Source organism: Pogona vitticeps, chromosome 13 (assembly GCF_051106095.1).
Source record: "Pogona vitticeps strain Pit_001003342236 chromosome 13, PviZW2.1, whole genome shotgun sequence".
NCBI lineage: Eukaryota > Metazoa > Chordata > Lepidosauria > Squamata > Agamidae > Pogona > Pogona vitticeps.
In genome coordinates this window covers 11,222,540-11,247,401 of record NC_135795.1, presented here as the reverse complement: position 1 = coordinate 11,247,401, position 24,862 = coordinate 11,222,540, and the positions used below count along the sequence as shown (strand labels likewise).

The following is a 24,862-nucleotide window of genomic DNA, read 5'->3' as shown; positions in this document are numbered from 1 at the left end:
GGGGAGACAGAATATTTTGGTACCCCAGGCATAACTTCTCATAGGTCTCTGTCCTGGCAATAAAACACTATAACAATAATTAAATAATGTCACAGCGTAATGCGAATGCCTCACGCCTAAGGCGGCTGCTTCATTGAGCCTAATGTGAGTAGAGGAGGGAGGATTGGTTGGGCTGGGACTCAGTAGGTCCAGCTTAGTTACCTTCACCTCTTACGGGCTTCCGTCAGGGCTCAAAATAAGATTTGTTAGAGACTACGTAGAATTCTCTATCTGATGGTGATTGGAACAAGACTGGGTGATCTCCAGAGGCCTCACGTGCCTATCTCTGGAGGGTCATGTCAGCTCTCGAAGCATCCACACCCCATGCCCCCCCTCACAAGTGAAGATCTTTTACTGATAAATCCCCTTTGTGCTGTTTAGTGGCAAAATGTTGTTTTCACTTTTTCCCTCCTTCCCCCCCCCATACTTTTTTTTTGGAATGTGCTTTGGGTTTGAGATTTGGATTCCAAAGAGTAATTTTCACAGAGCTTTGGGACTCCCAAGGTGATCTTTGGCCCGTCGCCCAAACCCTTCCTCCAGACCTCCCTCAGTAGCGAGGAAAGGATTCATAGCCCCTGCCCTGAGGTCAGGGCAGAAGCAGCAAGGAACAAGTCCGATTCCTAAGCTTACCAGAACTTGGCCAGGGCCCTAGTTTGTTCTGGTAGATTCTTGAATTTCGACTCCAATCATGTTCCCTCCAACTGGACTCCTTGTCTCAACTCCTAGCTCCCTCTTGACAGCTTTTTCCATCTTTTAACCTTCACACTTATTCTCCAGGTGCCTTTTGGAAATTAATAACGTTCATTTGCTCATTCTCTCCGTTCTTTCTGCTTTTTCATAAGCTCGTTTTCCTTGAATTTTTCGAAGCCCTCCTGGATTGTGCTCCGATCTATGTCACGGATGAGATGCTCAAACAACAAGCGGAAAAGGCCAGCTCAGGAAGTTCTTATATAGCAGAGCACTACACAGAAGGGCCCGGGGTTTCTCCTTACCTTCTGGATTTGTCCTCTGGTCAGGTCAGTGAACCCACCACCGCCTACAGCCGTGGTTCCCAGCCTTGGGTCCCCAGATTATTTGGACTAAAACTCCCAGAAGCCTGCACCACTAACTGTGCCGGCCAGGATTTCTGGGAATAGTAGTCGGAGAACATCCAGGGATCCGAGACTAGGAACCACTGGTATAAAGGTCTATAGGGGTCTTAAGAAGTTGTTCAAATGCTAGATTTTCTGACTTGATAATATATCCTGTCGGTCTGTCTCCTGTGTAATGAAATAAGCCAATTGAACATTAATGGCTCAGAAGTGACAGCAGCCAGCGAATCTTGCAGCATCCAATGGATTTCTATTTATTCTCCCCAGGGAAGTAGCAGATGCTGTACTGGGGAGGGACCATAGTCCAGTGGTGATAGGGATACTTTGTGTGCAGAAGGTCCCAAGTTTAATCCTGGGCATCCCTGGGTGGACCTGGAAAAGTTCCAGTTGCCGCTTGAAACACTGGAGAGACGCTGCCAGTCAGAGCTGACGCTATGAGGTCAAATGCAGTATAAGGCCACTTCCTGTGTTCTTAAAACGGATAGGGCTGTTGGCTTTCCCAGCAACGCTTACTCATCTTTTGGACTTTTTAAAACCCCCAGTCTTTTCAAACTAGAACCACAAGCAGCGGCGAAGGGAGCAACGAGACATCGGATGTCGTCAGCCTTCGCCGCGTCACTTCCAGGTCTTCTGCAAGCAGGATCGTGCATTTTGTCGACGTTAGTAAGACGAAGAAGTCTGAGGTCAGTGAAGGTTTGGATTCTTCACCTTCTGATTAATTCCTTTTCTGTCCTGCTTTTTTTATACCGTGAGCTCCAGGAGTCATACAACACATGGCCTCTTCCCATCCTTCCTTTATCCTCACAAGAGCCCTGTGAGGTTGGTCAGGCTGGGAAAGAGAGTTCTGTAATGCCGGAGGAATGGAAACCTCCAAAGTTAGGCCTGCCGCTCTCACCCCCTGCCCCTGTTACATTTCCTCGCAGTACAGCTGCATTTATTTATTTATTTGACTTATATCCCGCCCATCTGGTCTGGTCGACCACTCTGGGCGGCTTCCAATAAAATATATACAATAAAAACGTAAGGATTTTTACAAACAATCCAAACACATACAATAATAAAACAAATAATAAATGAAAAAAAGAATAAAGAAAAAATTAAGTATTGACAGGAGGGAAGGCCTGAATGTACATCCATGTTTTTAGTTGACTCTTGAAAGTGCCCAGCGTAGGGGCTGCACGAATCGCCGGAGGAAATACAATTAAAAACAAAGGCATTTGTTTTTAATTGTATTTTTTTTTAAATAAAATCATATTGTGAGCTGCTTTGGGTCCTGGCCTTTGGAGAAAGATAGGTTGGAAATAAAATAAATAAAATAAAATTAGGTAAAATGTGGAGCAATGGTAGCTGAGCCACCTGTTCTTTGCAACCACTGCTATCTATCTGTTGTGTAACTGGCGCAGCAGCAGGTGTTGTGAACATTGGGATTGTAATCCTGTTGGAAGCCAGTGAACAGAGTGTTTTAGCTGGTTTCTAATGCATTCTAAGGGGCTTTTTAATTTTGCTTGATGAGGATTTCGCTTAACAGCGATTTCAACGGCACAGATTATCCTCGTCAAGCGAGGCACCACTGTATCTGTGTTTAGTTTTGCTCCAGATTTTATCTTTTTCTGCAGTACCAAAATGTAAGGTGACACCTTTTCTGACCCACTCCTGATTTGTGTGATTGATCCAGATCTGGTAAATTTTGATCCCAGCAAATTGGGACGTTTGGGGAGCTGTGGTTCCCCAGTTTTGAAGCTCTGGATTTGCGTTATCTCGTTTCTGCAGAAGGGAAAAATCAAGGATGGAAAAAAAGAGGAGGAAGCATCTCGGCCTGGTTCAAAATCCCTCAACAGAGAGAAAGCTGCCTCTCCTCAGTGTGAGTGCAAAAATGTCTTGCCTATGGAACTCATGCACACTAGTGTTCAAGACCTTGTCTGACTTTTGTGGAAATGAATGTGAAATGAACATGCTCAGAGCTGAATTATGTATCCGGCTGTAGTATAGGCTTTCGCGGGGGACGGTCTTTCTCCAGAGTGCTGTAAAATTGAATCTCCCCATCAGCATGCACAAAGAAAAATAGCAGATAAGGGGAAATATTAAGTTATACTCTTCCCCTGACATGCTAGCTTTCTGCAAGGATGGATTTTCAAATAGACAGTTGCTAGTGCAAGAGGGCTTCTAAAACTAGATGGATTTGGAAAAGGATTAGGCAGATGAATGGGGGACTTGGGTATACGTTTTGTAAGTTTTGGCTTACAAATGCGATGGCTTTGTCAGATAAATGTTAAAACTAAATGGGAAGAAGGGAAAGCAGGGTTGGAGGCTGGATCTTAAGTTTCTTTTGTCTGTATGTTGTTTTGGCATGCCATGGAGGACGATGCTGCAGACAAAGTAATGGCTGCTTTGTGAATAGAGGGTTAGCACCCACTTCGAGTGGACTCCTGACTTGACTAAGAGCTGCAAATGTTAGAAACATTTGGTCCTTCACCATGTCCATTTCCACAGTGTTGCTCACCAGTCCTGCATGCTGTCCACTTTCTATTTTTCAGCAGCCACGGCCGGGAACATCACCTTCCTCCCTACTGTGGACAACACAGATGAAGAGTCTGTTCACACTCTGAAAAGCGCAGAGATGGAGCAAGGGATGATCCTGGGTGCTTCCATGAAGGAATTCGCAGGTGGGAGACTCAGGGCATATTTTTCCCTGCGATGTAGGGGACCAGGGTTTGTGGGGCCCACTCTGGCTCTCCTAGGACCCTAACACGGCCCCCTAGAGCTTTCTCGAATGGTCACATCATCTTTCTCATGATGCTATTGTGAGATGGTCTCTAAGGTTCAAGCATGTGTTCTCCATGGCTTTCATGGCTTGGATCGGATGGTGGTTGTAGGTTTTCCGGGCTCTTTGGCCGTGATCTGGAGGTTGTTCTTCCTAACATTTTGCCAGTCTCTGTGGCCGGCATCTTCAGAGGACTGGAGTCGGAACTCTGTGCCCTGGATGCATGTGTTTTCCCTTTGAAATGCCTTTCCTAAGGCTTCGTTAGTGGCAGTAAGTGTTTTAAACTGAAATTTGCTGATGTTTTTCATCCCAGGTTTTTCTGCTTTGGCAGTGTCTGCTGCTAGAGTGCCTCTCAAGCCCCTGCAATAACTTTTTAAAAATGGAATATATATATAAAAATGTTTAGGTATATGGGTTTGTGCTTGTGTATAACATCCATGTAATCCACACAAAAACACACACACACACAAACACACATTCCATAGCTCAGGATGGCCTTTCCAATAAACAAAAAAAGTGTAGCAGGATCTATGTTATTCACTTTTTACTTTTAGCCTTCAGAAGATAGCAATATAGTCATTTTAGTTTGTCTGACCATTTAAGATATATATATTTGTTCTGTTTCCTGTACTTCTGGATTTTGGTGGTTTCCTTGGTATGCACAGGCCCACAAACTGACTTTTCTATTTAATATATCTAACAGGTAAACTTCTTTGAACCTTTTATTAGCTTTATGAAATACTCAAATCAGAGCATGCTAAACCCACCCACTTTCGTTGTACATTTTTAAATATGGCGACTTTCTGAAGAGAAAGGCTGCCTGTATCTATGCAATTTCAAAAATTGGAAAATTTGTGATCAACATTTCATGAAAAGCAGCGATAGATAGAGGGGTCTTCTCATACAGTGGAGAACGAAAGAAATGTGAGAAGGGTGGGTGGAAATAACATGTTTCTCCTCCTCACATGTGATGTTCATCAAATTACACCCAACTTCTGGTGGTTCTGTGGTTTAACAACCTCCAAAAGGCCATGTGTTTAACTGCCCTGCAAAGGTCTTGCAAACTGAAGACCATGGCTCCATTGGACGCATTGGCAACTGCAGGTCTTCTAACTTTCATTAGTGGTTAGTCACTTTATTAGTGTCATTCCATTGTACTTGTTCTTTGGTATTTACCAGTAGCTGATCAGAGTGCCTTCCAACCTAGGAGTCTCATCTTCCAGCACTATTTCTTGTTTCCACATCAGATGACCCTGCTAGTACAGTAGCTGCAACTGTCTGTATTTTCAACATTGGTTTTAGCTTCCCTGATACACTCAAACTCTCACCCCTATCATATTAAGATGTGCAGTAAGGGCAGAGCTGACAGATGTACTGTGGCCAAATTCAAAGTTATTTTCCTTTTCCACATATGTTCACTGTGCTGTGATCTTGGGGAAATTCTTTTCTACTAAGCAAAAATGTTTGAAAGTTTCCAGCTTTCTGTCGTCCTGCTTTTGCTGTTATGTCCCATTAGGCTGCTTCTAGTTTCTGGCAATCCAGAGAATCTGTGAACTCCCTGAATCTGATGATTAACAGTCCTGCTCAGATTTTGACATACTAACTGCTGTGGAAATTACACTGAGCTGCGGAACTGTGGGAGTGAGAATTTGTATTACTGCCACATGAGGGCAGTAAAAGATAAACGAACACATGGAGAATTAAGGAAAAGGCCCTGTGGTCCTTAGAGCACGTAATTGCAAGAGCTCTATTGAACCACTAAAAAAAATCAAACAAATTGCAAAGTTTGCTTGCAATTTGTTTGATTTTTTTAAGTGGTTCAATCAAGGTGTCCCCCTACTCTTGCATTTGTGTAGCTTCATGAAAGCTGAGTTTTTCTACATCCTTGGGCTTTTTTCTTTTGGCGTGTGTCAAAGACCAGATCATGGCTGAATGAGGTGAGCGACGCAATGGATTGCAGAGATCAGCAGCCTTGCACACACAAAAAAGAAAACTGTCTTCTCTCCGTTAAACGATTTCTCATCTGGCCAAGTTTTCTCTCTCAGTTCTGACTGGCAGCAGCTTTCTGGGACCCTGTGAGAGATTTATTGCCATTCCTGACCCCTATACCCTATGAATGGGAGGTCCATGAGTTAGAACCAGAGACCTCAGGGCTGTTACGTTATACCTCTCCCATGGCCATTATGATGCTTCTCTTTCCAACACAGCTCCTACTCCTCCTTTCCCTTGCAGATACACTCCAAAGGGCCAAAAACGAACAGAAGGACAAGCTCAATTTGTGGATGAGTCAGATCTACATCTTCTTTGCCAACAAATTCTTTGCTGGCTACAAGTACCTGCAGGTGGTGCAGGCGACGGTTTCTGACAACAGGATCCAGGAGGCGGAACGGCGTGAGCTGAGGAAGGTCCAAGAGGAGGAGGAAGAAGCAAAGTGAGTCTTGGACCTCCTTGTTTGGTGCTGACTAGCTTCTTCTCCCGGCACCCTCTCAGGCAGCCAAATCCTAGGCGGGGTTGACGGACTCTGAATATTTCCATTGGAGGTGTGTCGAAGATGATGTGGCTCTTTATGGCAACACTGTGTAGCAGAAAATAATGTAGGAGGCTGCCTCGCAGCAAATCAACATTATATAATACCAATGGTGTGCCATCAAAGTAGATTTTGATTTATGCAAACCTTTCTAGGGTTTTCTAGGCAGAGAGTACTCAGAAGTGGTTTCCTTTGACTGGGGGTGCCCTGGGACTGTGCAGCTTGCCCAAGGCCACCTAGGCTGCCTCTTTCTTCAGGAGGCAGAGTGACCTGTGACTCTGCATCCAGATACAGTGGTGCCTCGCTTAACGAGCGCACCGTATAACGATTAAATCGCATAGCGATCCGTTTTTTCGGATCGCTAATGCGATCGCACAACGTTGTTCCCATAGGGAAAAATTCACTTTGCGAAGACCGGTAAGCGTTTCGCTTACCGATCTTCGCAAAACGACCCCCGCCGATCAGCTGTTCGGCGGCCAAAATGGCCGCCGGAAGCCGGGAAATGGCCTAAAAAGGCCGCGCGCAGCGTTTTCGCGCCCTCGTTAAGCGAGGCGAGGGCGCGAAAATGGCTGCCGGCCATCCTGAAGCTTCGCTGAATGGTGAGTATTTGGCCTATTTGGCCCGTTCAGCGATGATTCAGCATAGCAAAGGTTAATCCGGAACGGATTAACCTCGCTATGCGAGGCACCACTGTATACCCAACTCACTGGGAAGGAATGGTGAAAACCTGGCCCTTCAGCTGTTGTTGAATTTCGAAGCCCGTTCACTCTGTAGCTATTCACCAGCAACAAGGGCTGATGCAAATTGTTGATAACACTGTATACTCTTGTAGAAGAATGTATTTCAGTGCATTTATCACCATAGGCATCTGAGAAGTCATGAGGAAGTCTGGAGGACAGCAGTTTGGGGGAAGGAAGCCTGGCTTATTGAACGTCTTTGTTATGGAGGAAGGAAGAGGCCTTTATCCTAAGTCAAGTGTCATTTAGGGAACCCTTTCTGGAGAGTTGGTTGAAAGTGGACAGATTTTTTAAAAATTCCCTAGGAAAGTGTTTCTCTTGTATAATGCCTCTCAGAAAACAGTTGGTCAAGTAAGGACACCAACTTTTAAGAGCAAAAAGCTGTTTCTTTGTCCTAATATCCATAGTTGTTCAAGCTGCAAATTAATGTTACTTTTGTGAATGCATCTCAGTAAGAAAACATGGACTTCATTGGCAAGTGTGATTACTCAGGCATGGCAGCTTTGAAGGAACCCATCTTTGGAAGGAAAACATTTCCATTCCGTTCTGAACTATGAAGTTGGCATCTTGTCTAGTTTTTATTGGACCTGGCATAGATAGATAGAACACTGAAATTAGGATCCAACTAACATTTATTTTAGATTACAATTGAGACCATCAAATAATCCATACTTTGGGTAATTGATCCTGCATGTTGCCCTCCCATCTGCAATTCATAAAGTCTCCTTTTAAATCATATGGTCAGTTTTCAATTGGATTTTCTACTCTAATCAAAAACATGGCTGTTTTGAAGGATCAATGCAAGAAACATTCCTTTCCCGGAGAGACACTGTGTCTAAAAGGATGGGTCTGTAGAAGACTTACTATACTGTGCTGACCTCCAGGTGTTTGGGACTGCAACTCCCAATAGCCCCCATCAATGTGGACCGTGGGCTTTGGAGTCAACATCCAGAAGGCTCAGCATGAGAAAGATTGATTTATTGCCCTACTTTGGTTACTAGGGCCTCAGGCTAGGTAGGGGAAACTCCACATTTCTTGCATTTTGTTTTGCTGAAATGGAGCGCAAGGGACTCCGGTTGGGTGGATGGATTTTGTTTAGGACTGAGAGGGTGTGTGAGAGCCTTTTCCTACAAGTATGTCATACTAAGTTTGATCTCAAAACTCCAAAGGAGCAAATACTTGGTGCTCTTTCTATATCCACCTACCAAGTTGTTTGTGAAGGGATATACCTATTACTGGGAAGGCTGCCTTTTTCGCTTGTAATACAGTAAGAGAACATCCAAGGTTTGTTTCGGAACAGTGTGGTTGGCTGCGTGGATGAGAAACAAGACATTTTGATTTTTATGATACAGCTTTGCCTCCAAACGGGTAAGGACTCTGGAGATCCGTTTTATGCCCAGACGTTTGAATGCGTTAACATGACTTTCCGGTGAAAACAAAAACTGATTCTTACTACTTTAGAAACGACAATCAGACAATTCTCTCTCCTTGTCCTGACTATAGGCTCAATGCTATGAGGGAGGCAGAAGAAGCCAGAAAGCTGGAAGAAGCTCAAGCTGCCGCAGAAAAAGCTGCTTTAGAGCTTGAAGAAAGTATGAGCAGAGAACAGGAAGAAGCGTCTATACAGATACAGTCTCCCCCAAAGGAGGAATCTCCTGTGCCAGCCCCAGTGCCGCCAAGTACCAAGACAACCACCGGAGGGAAGAAGAAGAAAAAAGCGTAGAGTGGTCATCAGAGCCTGAAAGCTGCAATACAGGTGCCTTTGCATTATGTTAGCAATAAAGTGTTAGGAGATGAATTCATTTGCAATACCTCTCCTCTGCAATCATTTAAAAAGCCTAGAGCAGTTTCTGAGCACTTCCAAACATAACATAGGCAACCTTATTTAGGCTGCAATCAGATACACACTTATTGGAGAATAACCCCACTGAATTATAGATAGGTATAGGATACAAATGCAAGTGCAGGCAATACCTTTATAGACCACTCAAAAAAATAATCGTATAATTTGCAAGCTTTTGTGGATCAGGGCCATCCATTTCATCAGGCTTGTACCAGTGTGAAGAAGTCCAAAAGTTCTTGGCAAGGTGAAGTATGATGATTTCTTTAGTGATCTATAAAGGTATCACTTACTTTTGTATTTGCATTTTGTAATGACCACACCACTCTGTTTTGGTTCAATGGAATTACAAAGATATGTATGGGACGGGCTTGTGTAATTATGAATTATTAGTGCATCAAAATGTTGCCAACATTATACCCACAAAGCTGGAGAAGGTCATCTCATTTCATCAGTTTTATTCCAGAGCAAAGAAAAAAGATCCATTAAAATTGTAACAATGGTTAATTTTATTTTTCCAGTAAAATATTCACATTACAATATTGGAGACACATTTAATCCAGACTAATTTTAATTAATTTTGCACATAAATACTTTAAAATCTAAAAATTGTATGATCAGAGCATGTACGGTTTTGGTAGAAAGATGATTCTTACAAAGCAAGTATTGCTTTACTATTGTCATTATTCCAGTCAATAATATGACTTAATAACCAGTTACAGTCAGTAAAAATGCTCCTTGGGCATTTCCAAGCCATCTTCCTCAGAGTCGGCCCACTGCTGATCAATCCAAGAAGAAAATATTGTTGAACTGTGTTGCACAAAGCTTCTTTACTTCTTCTGGCAAGGGGGGGGGGGAAGAGGAGAGAAAAGATTGCAATAATTGAAAAGCATTACTCAGTTGAGACCAGCTCCAGTTCTTGTATACATGTGAACGAATCTGGATCAGCTTCTCTATTGCGTGGTTTGTACATTTACCAAATTCTTTGTGTTGCTACGCCTTTTTTTTTTCCACTGAGAAAAACCAATCGAGTTCCCCCTAGGGAGATACAAGAAAGGCATACACCTTGCTAAACTTGTGGGTTGTGTGGACTAGAGCCTACAGCCATGCTTCTACAAAACAGTTGTGCTTCCTCAGAAATACTGGGGTCAAATTACAAAAAAAGAGAGGAAAAGATTTAGAAATTGCTGTTGATATGAAAGTCTTTTGCATAATCTTTAGTTAGAGGCAGTGTAGTGCCGTGGCTTGGGTGTTCAGAGATCCAGATTCTAGTTGCCACTTGGGCTTCTCCCAACCTGTGACTATCTCACAGGCCTGTTCCGAAGAAAAAGCAGAACGAAGGAAGCACAGAACTACATATGAGTAACAAATATTACTGCCCTCCTGGAACTAAGCCTAGGTGCATGTAACTGCAAGAAGCGCACATTTCTTTGGCCTATTCTGCCTCCATTTCCATCTCCTCCTTCCGTTTCTCTTGGATCTGATTCTGTAAGGTTCTCGGGCAGATCTGCAATTCTCTTCTACTTTGTAAAGTGCCATACACTGTATTACAAACAGTAAAATACTGTAAGTCGTATTAAAGAAGCAGAATACAGTGGTGCCCCGCATAGCGAGGTTAATCCGTTCCGGATTAACCTTCGCTATGTGAAAACTTCGCTAAGCAGATCGATGTTTAATGCGTTCCAAACGGGCACAAAACTCACAGTTTAGCGAAGTTTCCAGGGTCGGGCAGCCATTTTCGCGCCCTCGGTAAGTGAGGGGAGGGCGCGAAACCGCTGTGCGCGGCCATTTTGGGTGTCTGGCGGCCATTTTGAAACCGCCGAACAGCTGATCTGCGGGCGTCGCAAAGCAAAGATCGGTAAGCGAAACGCTTACCGATCTTTGCTATGCGAGTTTGCCCACTGGGGCCGACGCTATGCCTCCGCATTAGTGATCCCGAAAACGGGATCGCTATGCGGATTTGTCGTTATACGGTGCACTCGTTAAGTGAGGCACCACTGTAGTAATAAGTTAAGAAGTAGGACTCTTTTCCGCTTACCATTCACTTCAATCAGGTTTGCATTTTTCTGATTCAAAATTACATACAGTTCCCGCTGATCAGATTTCTTGCCGACAATCCAGTAGTCGCTCATGGCCTTCACTATGATTTCCTCATCATCATCAACCCTGTTAAGAGAGGTCTGTATATTAAAATCCAAGGGGAAAAAATAACAGTACAGACTTTAACCGGCATGAATTGGGATCACAGTTCAGCTTGCTGTTTTAGATTTTTCCATGAGTTTTATAGATTAATCAATTCTAGTCACTGTGGCAGAGTTTGTATTACTGAACCAGAGATCTTAGCGAATGGGCCAATAGCAGGATCCGGCAGCTGCAATGGTCATTACTGGAAATAGAAATTGTGAAAACAAAATGTTACTGGTATCCTCACCCCTATCCGGTTCAACCTGGCATGGCTAACAGACATGATGACTGGGGGATTCTGGGAAATGTAGTTCGAAACTAACTTTCCCAAGCTCTGGTCCAGCTAGCCAAGCACATTTTCCTCCAGACTACTAAAAGGCATTAGTGGCCCAGACAGGCCAATTCACATCCCCTGGTTTTCTGCTTTTCTTTTCCAACTCAGCATCTAAAGGTTCTTGGAGGTTTCTAAGCAGGTTCATTCCTCATTGTTCCTCTTTGAGAGTGTCAGTGTCTTCTCGGCCAAGCCCGCCAAGATTACCCCCACCCCTCATGTCTTAATGCCCCACTTTTGGCTGATGGTTATTTATTTTGTACTGCCCGTATGCTGTCTGGAGCCAAGATGGTCCAGTGGACTGAACACTGGACTTGAAAGAGCCATTTTCAAATCTCATCTCTTCCATGAATACATTGGAATTCCTTTGCACGGTTTATCAACGGTATGGCTCAGATGATGTGCTTGTAATACAGCAACAATACAATAACCTGCTGCACAGAGTTATTTTTGAGGATGAACAAAAATACATATAAGGAAATTTGCCTGCTCTGCATCTGAAGTGACAAGAAGGGCTAGAAACTTCTCCTAGGAAGAGAAACTCTGAGTCCCGGCGGATTAGAGAAAGTCCAGGACCTTTGACTACTTGAGGCAAAGGACAAAGATGTACAGAAGCCAGCAGACTGGCATTTTGTGTTATTTCAACACTGGCAAGCGTACATTGTCCATGAAAGCAGAGGGCACTCACACAAGAATCCACTCTCCTAAACAGCTCTGCAGCTCCCTGTTCAGGTGGGAGCCTCACTTTGTCTGATGGCCGGGCCATCCCTCACTCCCACTCAGAGGATATCCTGTAAAGGGCCGAGAGGAGCGATAGCCTGCCAACGTGTAGAGCGTTGCCCGTTTGCTGCTCCAACATTTAGCACTACTGATGATGCTACGGAGAACATTTACCCTTCATCACCTGACTCTGTCTGCAGCCTGAAAGCTAAACGAGAACCGAAAACCCCTCCGTACACGCTGCTCGCTTTATAAATGGGAAGCAAGGAATGTTCAGATCGTATCTCATTGCTCTCCTTGGGTGAAGGGGAAGCCGTGCAAGTCACCTGGTGAAGTCACTGTTGATGTCTCCAAGAATCTTCATCAGGTCAGGATGAACCGATGTAAGAGAGATACTGGGCGTTCTCCTCATATGGATTGTACTTTTCTCTGCCAGGTTCATGTGGTTGAAATAGATAAATTTAAACTGAGGTTCCTTCTCTGACCTAGAGAAACAGACAAGAGGATGGAAACGTCACACATCGCAACAGCAAAGCTGCAAGTTTACTTCTCACTAATTAAAAATGTTATCTGCATTCCCACTGTTGTCCCAGTGTAGGACTCAAGGGGGCTCACAACCTGAATTAAAACAACTGCCATTTAAAAGCACACTGAAGAAAAAGCACAATGCCGTGATTAAAAGACCGTTCCTCAGCAGTTAGTTAGTCCTACTTCTCTGCCTCTGGCAAAGAAAGATATCTTTATTCAGACTGGCAAAGGGAACTTTAGAATCAGATGCTTGAGAATAAGCTGGATCTAACAACTGCTGTAGTGTTATAGGAAGAAGAAGGGAACAAAGCCAGTGTGGTGCAGCACCACATAGTAGAATGCTTTCCAAATTGTGTTACATGTTGGAACAGGCTGACCAACCTCTTAGACTTCAGAACGAAGCCTAACTTATTGTATTAAAAATGTTTCATATACTGGAAGACAGGCTGACTTTATTGTTCGTAAGGTCTGTGCTCTGTGTAGTGGGCAATGATCAGGAAATGGTCACTAATAATACACAACAAAATACACAACAACATATGGCTATAGGACATGCTCTATGTACTAGAGACTCCTAATCTTGGGTGGGGGGAGGCGATGACCTGCAGACTGCACACAGCTCCCCCAAAAGCCATTTTTATAGTGTCAGAAGCCAACCAAGAAATTAGTGGTGTGCTCTTAAATTTCACCAGAAAAATATTACCAATAATAAATAAATAAATGAAAATAAAGGGAAGGGGGTTTGGGAAGCCTTGTTTAAAAAGAAATAAGGTTTCCTGAAGGCATTTGTTTGCGTGCTTTGAAATTTGCAGCTTTTGTGCGAAACGTCACTTGACACTTGAAGCCTAAGATTAGCTACCTTGGCTCCACATTATATCAACCCGGCTACCTTAGCACCAGGCGAAGCTATATCAAATTCTCAGGATCCCACATTAAAGTTTAAGGCTGACTGAACGAGAGCTTTAACGTGCTGGCGTCAACTTCTCAACAATGGCAACAAAAGCTCAGTTCAGTTACTAACCAGTGAACAGTCTCATCTTGGGGCAATCATGTTGAAACAGGGCATTCAGTCAACCACTTTGATTCAACTCCCCACCACAATGCTCCAGGGGTTTCTGACTTAAGTTCCCTTCTGGTCCTGCTGGCATCCAGAATTCAGTCTGGAGAGAGTCTCTTCACCTACCTCTAGCTGGCAAACCTGGCTGCTTCATCATGTGACTGCATCGAATCACATGGGTAGCAGGTGAAAGAACCACCTGTTTGCTCCATGCTGACAGACCCAGTGACCTGAAGTGCGGCATCATTCCATGTGCAACAGGCACAAATTGGGAGGAAAAGACAAGCAACGGCCAATGGCAAAAGGCAAACGAGAAACAAGGATACAAAGGGTGGGAAATCTGATGCCATCCAGGTGGGAGTGTGGAAAAATGATAACTTTTCCACACTTAGTTCCAGATGTTGTTAACTGCAGTTGTCATCAGCACAGTCAAAAGGGGAGGGAGGATGTGAATTGCAGCCCAAGAACACTGCGAGGGAGTAAAGGAGGGTGAACATAAAGGAGGTGAAGGGACTCCTGCTAAGAACCATGCCCTCCATCTGCTAAACCAACGTCTTTTTGTTCACAAAACAAAGACAGGAATAGAAATGCTCTTTCAACAGCATGGATTCACCTCCCGTTCACAGAGCTCTCAAAGCCAAGTGGATGTTCTGCAAGGGGGAAAAAAGGAGGACAGTACGAACCCTGACAGCCTCTTATTGATGTTGTATTGTTCACATATATCAGAAGCTAAGACAGTGAGCTGCGGGCCAACAATGCTGTCGAGTTTACGGCAGAACTCCAGTGTAAGCTGCGTGGCCGCTGTGAAAGAATTCGAAAAATACCAGTGAGACTTCACAGCCAGACAGAAAGCATTGGAAGAACACACCAGATGTTATTTGCATGAACCAAGAGCAGAATCTGCTGCCTGTTAAGACACAAGCCACTGGGCGGCCGTAAACTGGGGTACAGAACCTGTGGTCTCCAGCATGTTTTTGGACCTCAATTCTTATCACACTCAGCCATTCAGGCCAGTGTCGAGGGATGATGGGAGTTGTAGTGCAACAACATCTGGAGGTCCCTACATTACCCACTGCTATGTTCATGAACGTGACAAAATTTCTGCAAAAAATATTTATATCTAAAAGGTAATATGTATTCTGAGCAGACCAAAGATCAGATTTAGCAATCCTTATACACAAGTACATTTATGGAGAAGCTGGGTTCCCCCCCCTTAATTTCCTGTCCTTTGCATAGTAAAATTCAGAAGTATAGTAAGTTTAACTGAATTTAATGGTTCTCCTTTTACAGGAAGAGGCTCCCTCACTTCTACTCTATCCTGTGGAATTTCTTTGATACATCACTGATAGAATCCTGGTATTCAGTGAGGGAAGGAAGCCTTAATCTGGTTCACATAGATAGGAGAACATTCAGACAAGTCCTTCATTGTGAGCCACTTGTAAAACAACATACAAGGAATGAATTGTCAAACTCAGTGCTGCAAATAAGTGCAGAGAATGTCAAATTATGTGTCACAGATAAAGAGATGTTAATCAAGAAGCTAATTTTAAATCTGCATAGGTTATTTCAAAGAGTAGTATTTGATACTCACCATCAATCATAAAACAGACAGCTGCACTCATAGCCTGCAAGAGACAGAAGATTTATCTTCAATTTCTTCTCTGTGCCCCATGGATATGCTTGACTGTTGGATTTAATCTGAGCAGTACTGCTAATGTAAAGAGCCGCCAGAGTACACAAAGGTTACTCAACCCCTAGATAGAGGAAGATTCCTTAAACCAGAGACAAGGCATCTGTTCCCTTCCTGAACTCCATCTCCCATCTGCCCCAGCCAGCATCACCAGGAATAAAAAGTGTTGGGAGCCCAACAATATCAGGAGAACCACCGTCGTTAACCCTGTTTCAATTTCACTTAGGAAAGGCTGGATGGGGAAAAATAGGCTGTCATCTAGTCTACTCCAACACATCTCTGACGGCTAACAGGCCCCAAATTCAGCTTTCCTCAGGGCCAGTACATCAGATTTATTAAGAAGAGATGTCTGCAACAAATCAGTCTTTAGCACACTGCAAAAATAAATGCTTCACAACCAGAGATGGACAAGAACCACTGGTTCGATGGTTCGGCCTTTGGACAAACCCAGGGATTCAGCACTTCCCAGCCCCGCCTCCTCCAGCGGGCGCCCACTCAGGCAACGCGTAGAGGAGGCAGGGCAGGACATGGATGCCTTTAAAATATTTCTACCCCGACAATCTCCTTGAGAGGAACCAAGGCAGGGGAACACTGCCTCTGAAGGGGCACCCATTGGAGGTGACAGGGCTGAGAAGTGCCGAACACCTGTTCACCTAAAGGACAAATTCCCACGAACCACCAAACCCGTGGTTCCTTTACTGCATTTTGCCTGTTACTGCATTATCTGGGTGAGCTTCAGATGTGATCTCTTGCAATTGTGATGCTTCCTCACCCATCTTAACTTGCAAAAGGCCTTTTGTATTTCTTTGCCATTTCCTTTGGGGATTTTCTTTCTTTCTAATCAGCTTTTGATTCGGGTATTTTTCACAGGTGAGTGGGCACATGGGTGGTTTATGTATTTATTTTTTCTTAGCTGCCCAGGGCAGTGGCTCACCACTAGATGAGTGGGATATAAATGTAAGAAATAAATACATTTTAGTTTTGGAAACACTTCCAGCTTCACGATATCTGCTGGATAATTCTTAAAAGTTCACTGTTGTGAGTAACAGAGCTGCCTCCTCGCGATGGTTGTGGTTGAAGTGGAGCTCCCTCCCTTCATTAGCAGAAATAAAGAAGGACCAACAGCTTAATTATTTGCATGCGTACTCAGAAGTATGTCTTACTTCCGTGGAATTTATTTCATAGCAAGCAAATGCAAAACTGCAATCTTCCAAAGGGGTACAAGCTGAGAACTTTTCTTCCCATCACTGAAAAGGGCATGGATCCAGGTCACATCTGGCAGGAAGTTAGAACTTGAATTCTTACACCCAGAGTAGAGTTATACTATATTTTAAAAAAATTAGAGAGGAGCTTCTTAGTATAGCCATCAGGAAAGAGTCTGGCAGTTACCTTATATACAATTAAATGGAGCTCTTCATAAGCACCGTCTGTATTTACAAATATTTTGGGGAATCTGCATTTTGCTTCTGGGTCGTTCAGATTCAGAGGTCCTGTGAGAAACCTAAAAGGCAAATATGGAAATGGTTCAAATCAAGCTATCCAGTTTCAAAGTGTTAGTCCTTTTCACTGATACAGGAAGAGGCTAACAGACACCAGACAACAGAACTAATTTTTTCTTGCTTTTAGTTTACTCCATCCTTGATTCATGGATTGGGGAAGCACATGGCTATTTCTCAATAGAAGAACACATAAACAAGGCCTATTGATTTAAAAAAAACCGACAATAGATGGGGAAAAACTCAGCTACCTTCCATAGTGCTGTAGATTTCCAGGTATTTCTGCATGTATTGGTGAATCTCTCCCTGCCAACTGAGAACAAGAAGGATTATTAAGGAAACATTTCTATCCTTTTCCTCCCCCTCATTACCCTACGACTGCTTTCACCAGTCTGGTATACTCAAAACCTGATGGATGACAGGACTTCCACTATCCCCTGTTGGCGCTGGGGATGATGAGTGTCGTCCTAGCAGGCGCTGGAGTTGGGGAAGGTTGTGCTACAGGATTTACAGGACATGGGCAATCTGGCCTCCTTTTCTCCAAAGAGGTGAAGGGAAGTTCAGCAGAGAAATGCTTGTCTTTGAATGTGACAGGACAGTTCCCATGAAAAGACAAATCAAAGGACTTACCTCTGGTTCTATGTATCTTGGAAAGAGAGAGGTGGTCAGGTATCTGTACAGAATTCTCATGTCATCTTGTTCCAATCCACTCCTGGAATGTGAGAAAAACTAAGTTATGGCACCTGTTAAGTAGGCTTGCCAGCTCTTCCAAGTACTGTAATTTATTTATCGGTTACACATTGGGTCCAGTGAGCAATTTGCAGGCTACGTTCATGGCTTTCTTCCTATGACAACAACCCTGCAAGGTAGCTAAGGCTGAGAGATTGACAGGCCCAAGTTCACTCAAAGTGTCTCACGGCTCAGTGGGCACCTGAACCTGGATTGCTAAAGTGTCAGTCCTACATTCCAACCACGACACTATACTGGCACCAGAAGCCAACAAATACACGTGTTGCACCTGGAACATCGGTCCTTCCAGCCCAACATTGTATCCACTGGCTGGCAGCATTTATCCAAGGCTTCAACAAAGAAGCATCTTGCCTAGTCCTGCCATTGGAGATCTTTTTACCTGCAGATTCCAAGAGATCATACGTGGGATTTGAGGAGTGTAACCTACCTACATGCTCTGCCACCTACATGCTCTAATCTTCTCTCTCACCAGCTGTATTGTACATCATGTTTTTCAATAACTGGCTGCATCAATGTCTGTACAGCCCTGGATCGAGATCAAGGCTTCTTAGTGCATTAGTAACCCAGGTTTCTGTAATATCTTCTGGGCGAGGAAGTCGTTGTCTCCCCTGATAAACTCTGACCTCTGCTCCAAAAACAATATTTAACATTTCTAGGACAGCCAAGTCTAAAAGGCACACAGTTTATCAACTGGCTAAGGCCTGCAATCTCAATTAATTAACTGATTTGATTCGATTCAATTCAATTCAATTCAATTTGTATACTGTCCATCTAGCCTAAGGCAACTCTGGGCAGGTCACAATATAATCAAACAACATCATTACAAATATAAAATTCAACATATAAAACATCATAAAATATAACAATTAAACAATCACACATTAAAACCTAAGGTTTTAATAACTGGCTGCACCAATGTCATTAAAACCAAAGGTTTTAATGTTGATTGTTTAATTTTTGTTATATTTGTCTCCCCCTCTTCCTTTTAAATTTCTTTTCCCCTTTAAATTTTGCCAACAAAATAAAACTGAACTGAATTGAATTGAATTAAACATAAAGTTTTAATGTGTGATTAAAACATTAAAACCTAAAGTCACTTTTTCTGTTTTCTGTATCTTCACCTGGTCATGGAGCCCACAGCCGTAGAGGTATGTATAAAGACAGAGCAACTGCACTTTCGGTGTCAGAAAAAGTGGATTTTGATCCATGAAAGCTCACACTGAAAATAAATCTGATAATTTTTAAAGAGCCACCATATTTTGCCTTCCCCTCTTCCTTTTCTTTTCCCCTTTTAATTTCGCCAGTAAAATAAATTTAACACAATCAGGCTTAGTGTAATGATTATTTGCATGGTTTTTTTTAAAAAAATGAGATTAGTATAAAACACAACTCTACAGAGTGAGCCAGTCAGCTGACCTTCCTTTTCAACAAATTTGTCTACACGTTGCCAGTTTCTACAAAAGGTTTGATTAGCCCTGTGAACAAGGAACTGGTTCAAAATGATGATCTGTGATGACATTTAGCAACACAAACGTTCAAGAAAAAGGAGGGGGAAAATGGCTTCAAATTGGGATTCACTTTTTTCCACGATATGCAGACCTAAAATCTTGGGAAAATGCACCAAAGAACCCCTATTTTCATCTCCCTTCCAATTTGTAATTATTTTATATGGTCATGGGTAGATTATTTCTTGTCTAAGCTTAGAACACATTCTCTTTTGACTCCTTAATCACTTTTGAACAGGAAATCCTTGAACTGCGACTTGCCAAGGAAACTGGATCCTCTGTGCAGCTGTGCCACTTCAATAAACACCCTAAAATCAAAAACAGCTGAAGAGCAGCCCACAGGTTTAAATTACATCGAGGCTGCAAACTATAGGCATGTCTTTGTTTCTGTTTAAAATGCAAGATTTTCTCTCAATGAAGTCATGATGGACAAAGAGTGCCTTACATGACTTGAAAATATGCATGCACTCCCATTCTTGATTTATCTTGTCTCTCAATATCAAAGGCACTGAAGGGTGTGGTCTTGTGTTGGGGAACTGAAGACTCCCAAGACCCTAAGAGATTAAGTCTCCTGCAAGAACTGCATTCTTCCCTTGCAAATCTCTCTCCCCTCCTATCCCACAGATTTCCTGACTACAGAATTTAAAGGCTGGTCCCAAACATCCAAAATGTGCTTGGCTGCTTTTATTTTCTCACTCAGAATAAAGGGAAAATTGGTTTGAAGGGGTGCTCAAAGGAATGCAAGATATGCAGGGTAAGGGAGAGCAGACAGAACAAAGCTTTTGTGCCCTGAGTCATGCTATCCTGTCTAAATAGCAAGCCTGAATCACCCAGGTTCATTCAATGAAGCTGAACTGTGTAAAGCCCAGGGATGATAAAGGTTGTATTTCTTCACCCAGCAGTGACCACCACATGGGAGGGGAAAAAAACCTCGATCTGGATCTGCTGGCACATCTCTGGGTGAAGGGCTGTAATGTGCCCATGTGCATATATCTGTCTAGATGACTACTGTGGGAACAAAATGAAGGACCCGAGAAGCCTTTGGTTTGGGCCAGAAAAGAGACCTATTTTAATTCGCAAGAACAAATTTTGCATCCACTGCTCACACTCAGGATAAGGCAGCATGTTCTCTATGTGCTTGGGAGATAAACATGCACCTCAGTGCTACATATTGGCTCCTCTTTTTAAAATGAAAGATAAAGCACACATGCAAGAAGGCATGCATGAGCATTATGTATGCCTGAGCACTTGTCAAATGCTACATGCAGATGACATGCTTCTGTTTCCCACCAAGCATGGCTCTGCATGCGCAAACCAGTGCAACTATATTTATAATACTTATCATTCATTCTTGTACATACCAGATGAGTTGATCATTGTAGAGGAATGCAGTATATTTGACTATGCTCAGACTTTCTTCCATCCTGTTGATGAATGACTGGATTTTCAAGTAAGTCATTTTATCCAAAGGAAAGAAGCTAATTCCACAAAAAACATCCAGCAGGTCACAGGACTGTAAATGAAGCGTCTGCAGGTACTGAAGAATAAACACGGGGGAACAATATCAGCAAAGTGGTTTTGCTTAAACACAAGGGACTAATTCAATATAATTGAGGCAACAGTTTTAGGTTCAAGCATCATCTAATTAACATACAGCAACAGTTTTAAAGCTTTGATCCTTGCTTTGTTGATCAGTGAGACTATCAAGCCATGCCATCAATCTTAATTTTTAAAAAAAACACTACATCTGAACCCTGTAAGGGAAAGGCTGATGATCCACAACAGAGAATGGTCCTCTTTAAAGTGACCACTGCCACCCAGCTGGACTTTCCACGGGTGGAATGAAACTTGTGGAAGTCAACACAGTTAATGGGTTGGGTTATCAGTTTCATGACTTGGGAAGCAACAAAGTACCAAGTGCAATAGCCACCAGCGGCTTCCATGATTCTGATACTGTATGTGGAAAATGCAACAGAATTCCACCAGCCCATGGCTTTAAAAGAGAACCACACAGTCGGTGTCTTTCCACAGCCTACAAACCTAACATTTCCAGCCATTTAGCATTAAAATGAAGTCATTCTTATTGTGACACCTGCAGAATGTCTGTTTTTACAATTTTCTTTACAGAAGACAGATGCATGCAACATAAAAACTATTTTCCCTGCAAAATAAGCAAACAAACGACCCACTAAAGATTTTTTTTTTGCCAAAACACCGATTTTAGAGGAGGAGGGGGAGGAGGTTTCTCCTGTGGCCCCCTCAGCCCATGTGAAGTGCTTAACTCTGCCTTAATCTCATGCAACCATGCCTATGACTCTCAGAAACCCACAGCCAGTCTGGTTTGGAGATTTTTGGGAACCGAAGTCCAGTAAAGGGACTCTTCCGAGAATCTGTGGAGGGCCACATGTGCCTCAGTTCTTATTTAGAATATCCCTCGGGACATACAGTATTACTATTTCTGCCTGAAGCAGAACAACCTGCTGCATTTATGTTGGATGGGTGGGCAAAGGATGGCCCTCCAGATGTTGCCGAACTGCGACTCCCCTTATTCTTAGGCAGCACAGACAATGTTGAGCAATGCTGAAAGTTGCAGTGGAGCACCACCTGGATGATTTCACCTTGTCAACGCCTGTGATAGGAGAAGATAGAGACCGGATGGCTACTAAGTTTACGAGAAAAGGTATCATCTGCCTCCACTCATCTACTCTTCAAGAAGTGCTGGTGGACTTTCTAAGAATACTAAAAGTTTCCACAGAAGAGCCTGCAAAGTGGTAGTCACTGTATTCCTTCAAACAAGGTCTCTGGGAGCCTAAAGAAACAGGGCAGCTAACTTGCTCTGGATACATTCACAACACAAAACTTACCCGATGGAAGAATTTCTCCAGCCTGTCTTTCAGAACTCGTACACCTCCATCCTCCATGGCTTTTCGGAAGGTACCGTTAAAAAGCTAACAATTATTTTGAGAAATTAAAATTGCCAAGTGAGTCTTCCCCAAGTAGACCAGTTCAACAAGATGTTACCCAATTTACAAAAACAAACAGCTCAATTTTTCAGGACGACAGGGTCCAAAATACTTAAAAGAGTTTGTTCATTGGGATGTTATAACTAAAGTGTTGGACTGTAGTAGCTTTAAGGCTATCAGATATTCTGGACTTCAGTTATCTGCATGGCTCGCTACTGGAGATAGTAGTAGAGGCTGATGGGAGTTCTAGCCCAAAACATCTGGAGGGTGCCTGGCTGGGGAGGGCGGAAATCTGTTATAGCTCTCTATCTTAAACAGCAGATCGCCTAGGCAGTGAGAGAGCAACAATTACATAGCTGGGAGATAGCTTCCTTGACTCGGATCAAGGCAGACAAATATCTGACTAGCTGGCAGAGCAGGCAGGAACTGCCACTTACAACTTCAAATGGAACAACAAACAGTGAGGTGCCACAACTCAGGAAGATGAGAAGGTCATCTTCCATAAGCGTCTAAGTGTTAAGTCCCATTCAGCTCATGCAAAGCCATGGCCCGAATCAGGATCTCAAGGGCTTGTTTTTCATCCCCAAGAAGATCCTGATGCTTGTTTTCCTTCCAGCTGCAGGGCACCTGGCAAGCCGTTTTTAAGAGAGAGGCGTTTCAAAAAGCAGCTACTGCTAGAGAAGCCAGAGTAGAAGGTCAATATGTCTTCAATCCAACCATTTAAAAAAGGGCAAGTGGGTCTATGAAAATGCCAAGGAGCGCTGAAAGTATGTTGTTGGATTCCAGACAGAAGGATCGCCAGCGCTGACTCAAGCAGACGGCCCTTAGGAGGGATTGAATGGGCACAGGACCGCCAGTGAGTGAGATACAGACAGACCTTTTCAAAAACAAGGGTGTGCATTTAATGTTCACTGATTTCCCCCCCCCCCCCGCGCTAATTTGTCCAATGTTAGTCCCATTGATGAATATTTGGTCAACGCTTATAAAAAATTAACACTGTTTCAATGGGTCTATGCCATCCATTTCGATTCAGGCCTTTGACACCGAGGCTTTTGCATGGCTTGACTGACATTGCCTTGGCTTCTTTCCTCTCAGAGAACAACAACATTCACTGTGGTCGTCTGCTTGTATGTATATTCCTCCCAGATCTGTTCCCTGCAGTGTTTGCAGCCCCCCATTTTATCTGTTGCCTCTTCCTTTCCCACCTATTTCTCCTTCAAGCTTAACATGTAAGCCATCCTTTTAACTTCTCTACTGTCAGGATTGTGTGTGCTGTTCGGGAAACAGGTAGTAAATACATATTCCATCCTAGGGAGACCTTTTCTGTGGCCTAGCAAAAAGGGTAAAGAATTAGATCATGAAACACAAAAATCAGTTTGTGTTTCAGTTTTGATTTTGTTAGGGAGCAGTGAAGGCTGCTTCTTCCACACCAGCACACTGAAAACTGACAAAATCATATTTCTTCATCGTGGTCTTCTGTGAATGCACACAAAGGGTTAATACCAGCGCCAGCGTTGGGCCTCTCGGAACGTTTTCTAGCTGCAAGAGAAAAGTAACAATGTTTAGGACTACCCCTACTGCGCACGCCCAGCCTAACCGTCCCTCAGTTCCATTTTTCCGCCTAGCGGTTTGGAGCCTCTCGTCTTAGCTGCGTTTATTGCTGCGTTATTGCGATCTATCTGATTTTTGGCTTTGACCTTTGCTTCGCTCACGGACTACCCTAGCGCTTTTTCCCTTCAACTTGACGACCCGGTGTATATTCTGGCTTACTCGGACTGTGTTTGGACTGCTCTGCCTTATCCTTGGACTTGTCGTTTCGGTTTCCTTACTACCCTATGTCCCCTTCAGGGCCGTTCAGCAGGTGTGTGGTGTGCGACCGCAAAATCCCCCATCAAGACGGCCACGATACTTGCCTGTATTGTTTGGGCGAGTCGCACAATCCCAAAGCTTGCCCACACTGCAAAGCCTTCACTAAGGCCGCTCTCAAGGCTCGCCAACAGCGCCTTAAACTTCATCTGTGGGAGTCAACGTTGTCTTCCACGGCGCCCTCTGAGGGGGAAATGGCTTCCACTTCTCGAGCAGCTCCTGTTCACTCAGTCGTCTCCAAAGTTTCCAAAATGTCGAAGAAATCCGCGTCGTCGAAATCGGCCGCTCCTGCTTCACCCGAGCCTCCGGCTCCGAAAGCTAAGCCGTCGAAATCGTCCAAAGCTAAGGCGGCCGCCCAGCTTAAAATGACATCTATTCCACTTTCTCCGAGCTCGGGTTCCATCCCATCGCCAATTCTTGAGGAGTTGTCGAGGCGCTTCGGGGCCTCGGCCGAGGCACCCGCACCTCCTCCTGCTCGACGTACTGAAGTGATACCGCCTTCGGGAAGGTCTTCCCCGACGCCGAGCCAGTTAGTCGCCGTCACTACTGGCCTCGCTTCTGCCCCACATAGCCCTTTTCCTGCGGGCCAGGGGTCGCCTCCCGTGTCGATCTCGTCCGTACACTCGGACTCGAGATCTCCTCGAGAGAAGATACCTCGATCACCTGTGCGCTCGAGGTCTAAATCTCCTCGAGGCAAACGTTCTCGCACGGAGAAGCATGGCTCCCCGAGTCGGTCCCCGTCCTCCGGCCGCTCGAGGTCGAAGTCTCCTCGACAGA

General features: G+C 43.9%; 2 protein-coding genes across 11 annotated transcripts in view; one reads left to right on the top strand and one right to left on the bottom strand.

Moving 5' to 3' along the window:
- Positions 1-9,569, top strand: part of RSPH10B (radial spoke head 10 homolog B) — a 29,675-nt gene extending 20,106 nt beyond the window's left edge. For 9 of the 10 annotated variants that reach the window (XM_078381510.1, XM_072982728.2, XM_078381511.1 and 6 more), the window contains 6 exons: positions 882-1,055; positions 1,673-1,813; positions 2,901-2,991; positions 3,665-3,793; positions 6,124-6,322; positions 8,659-9,569. In XM_078381510.1, coding sequence (XP_078237636.1) covers positions 882-1,055; positions 1,673-1,813; positions 2,901-2,991; positions 3,665-3,793; positions 6,124-6,322; positions 8,659-8,878 — 954 coding nt within the window. In that variant the 3' untranslated portion in view covers positions 8,879-9,569. Of the gene's footprint in view, positions 1-881; positions 1,056-1,672; positions 1,814-2,900; positions 2,992-3,664; positions 3,794-6,123; positions 6,432-8,658 lie in introns of all 10 variants that reach the window. The other variant, XR_013539149.1, reaches the window with a different exon arrangement.
- Positions 9,481-24,862, bottom strand: part of CCZ1 (CCZ1 vacuolar protein trafficking and biogenesis associated) — a 29,136-nt gene continuing 13,754 nt past the window's right edge. The window contains exons 6-15 of the mRNA XM_020799565.3: positions 22,121-22,204; positions 20,618-20,793; positions 17,632-17,713; positions 17,253-17,314; positions 16,895-17,006; positions 15,407-15,440; positions 14,499-14,616; positions 12,557-12,715; positions 11,034-11,161; positions 9,481-9,834 (exon numbers count right to left, since the gene is read on the bottom strand). Coding sequence (XP_020655224.2) covers positions 9,779-9,834; positions 11,034-11,161; positions 12,557-12,715; positions 14,499-14,616; positions 15,407-15,440; positions 16,895-17,006; positions 17,253-17,314; positions 17,632-17,713; positions 20,618-20,793; positions 22,121-22,204 — 1,011 coding nt within the window. The 3' untranslated portion in view covers positions 9,481-9,778. The remainder of the gene's footprint in view (positions 9,835-11,033; positions 11,162-12,556; positions 12,716-14,498; positions 14,617-15,406; positions 15,441-16,894; positions 17,007-17,252; positions 17,315-17,631; positions 17,714-20,617; positions 20,794-22,120; positions 22,205-24,862) is intronic.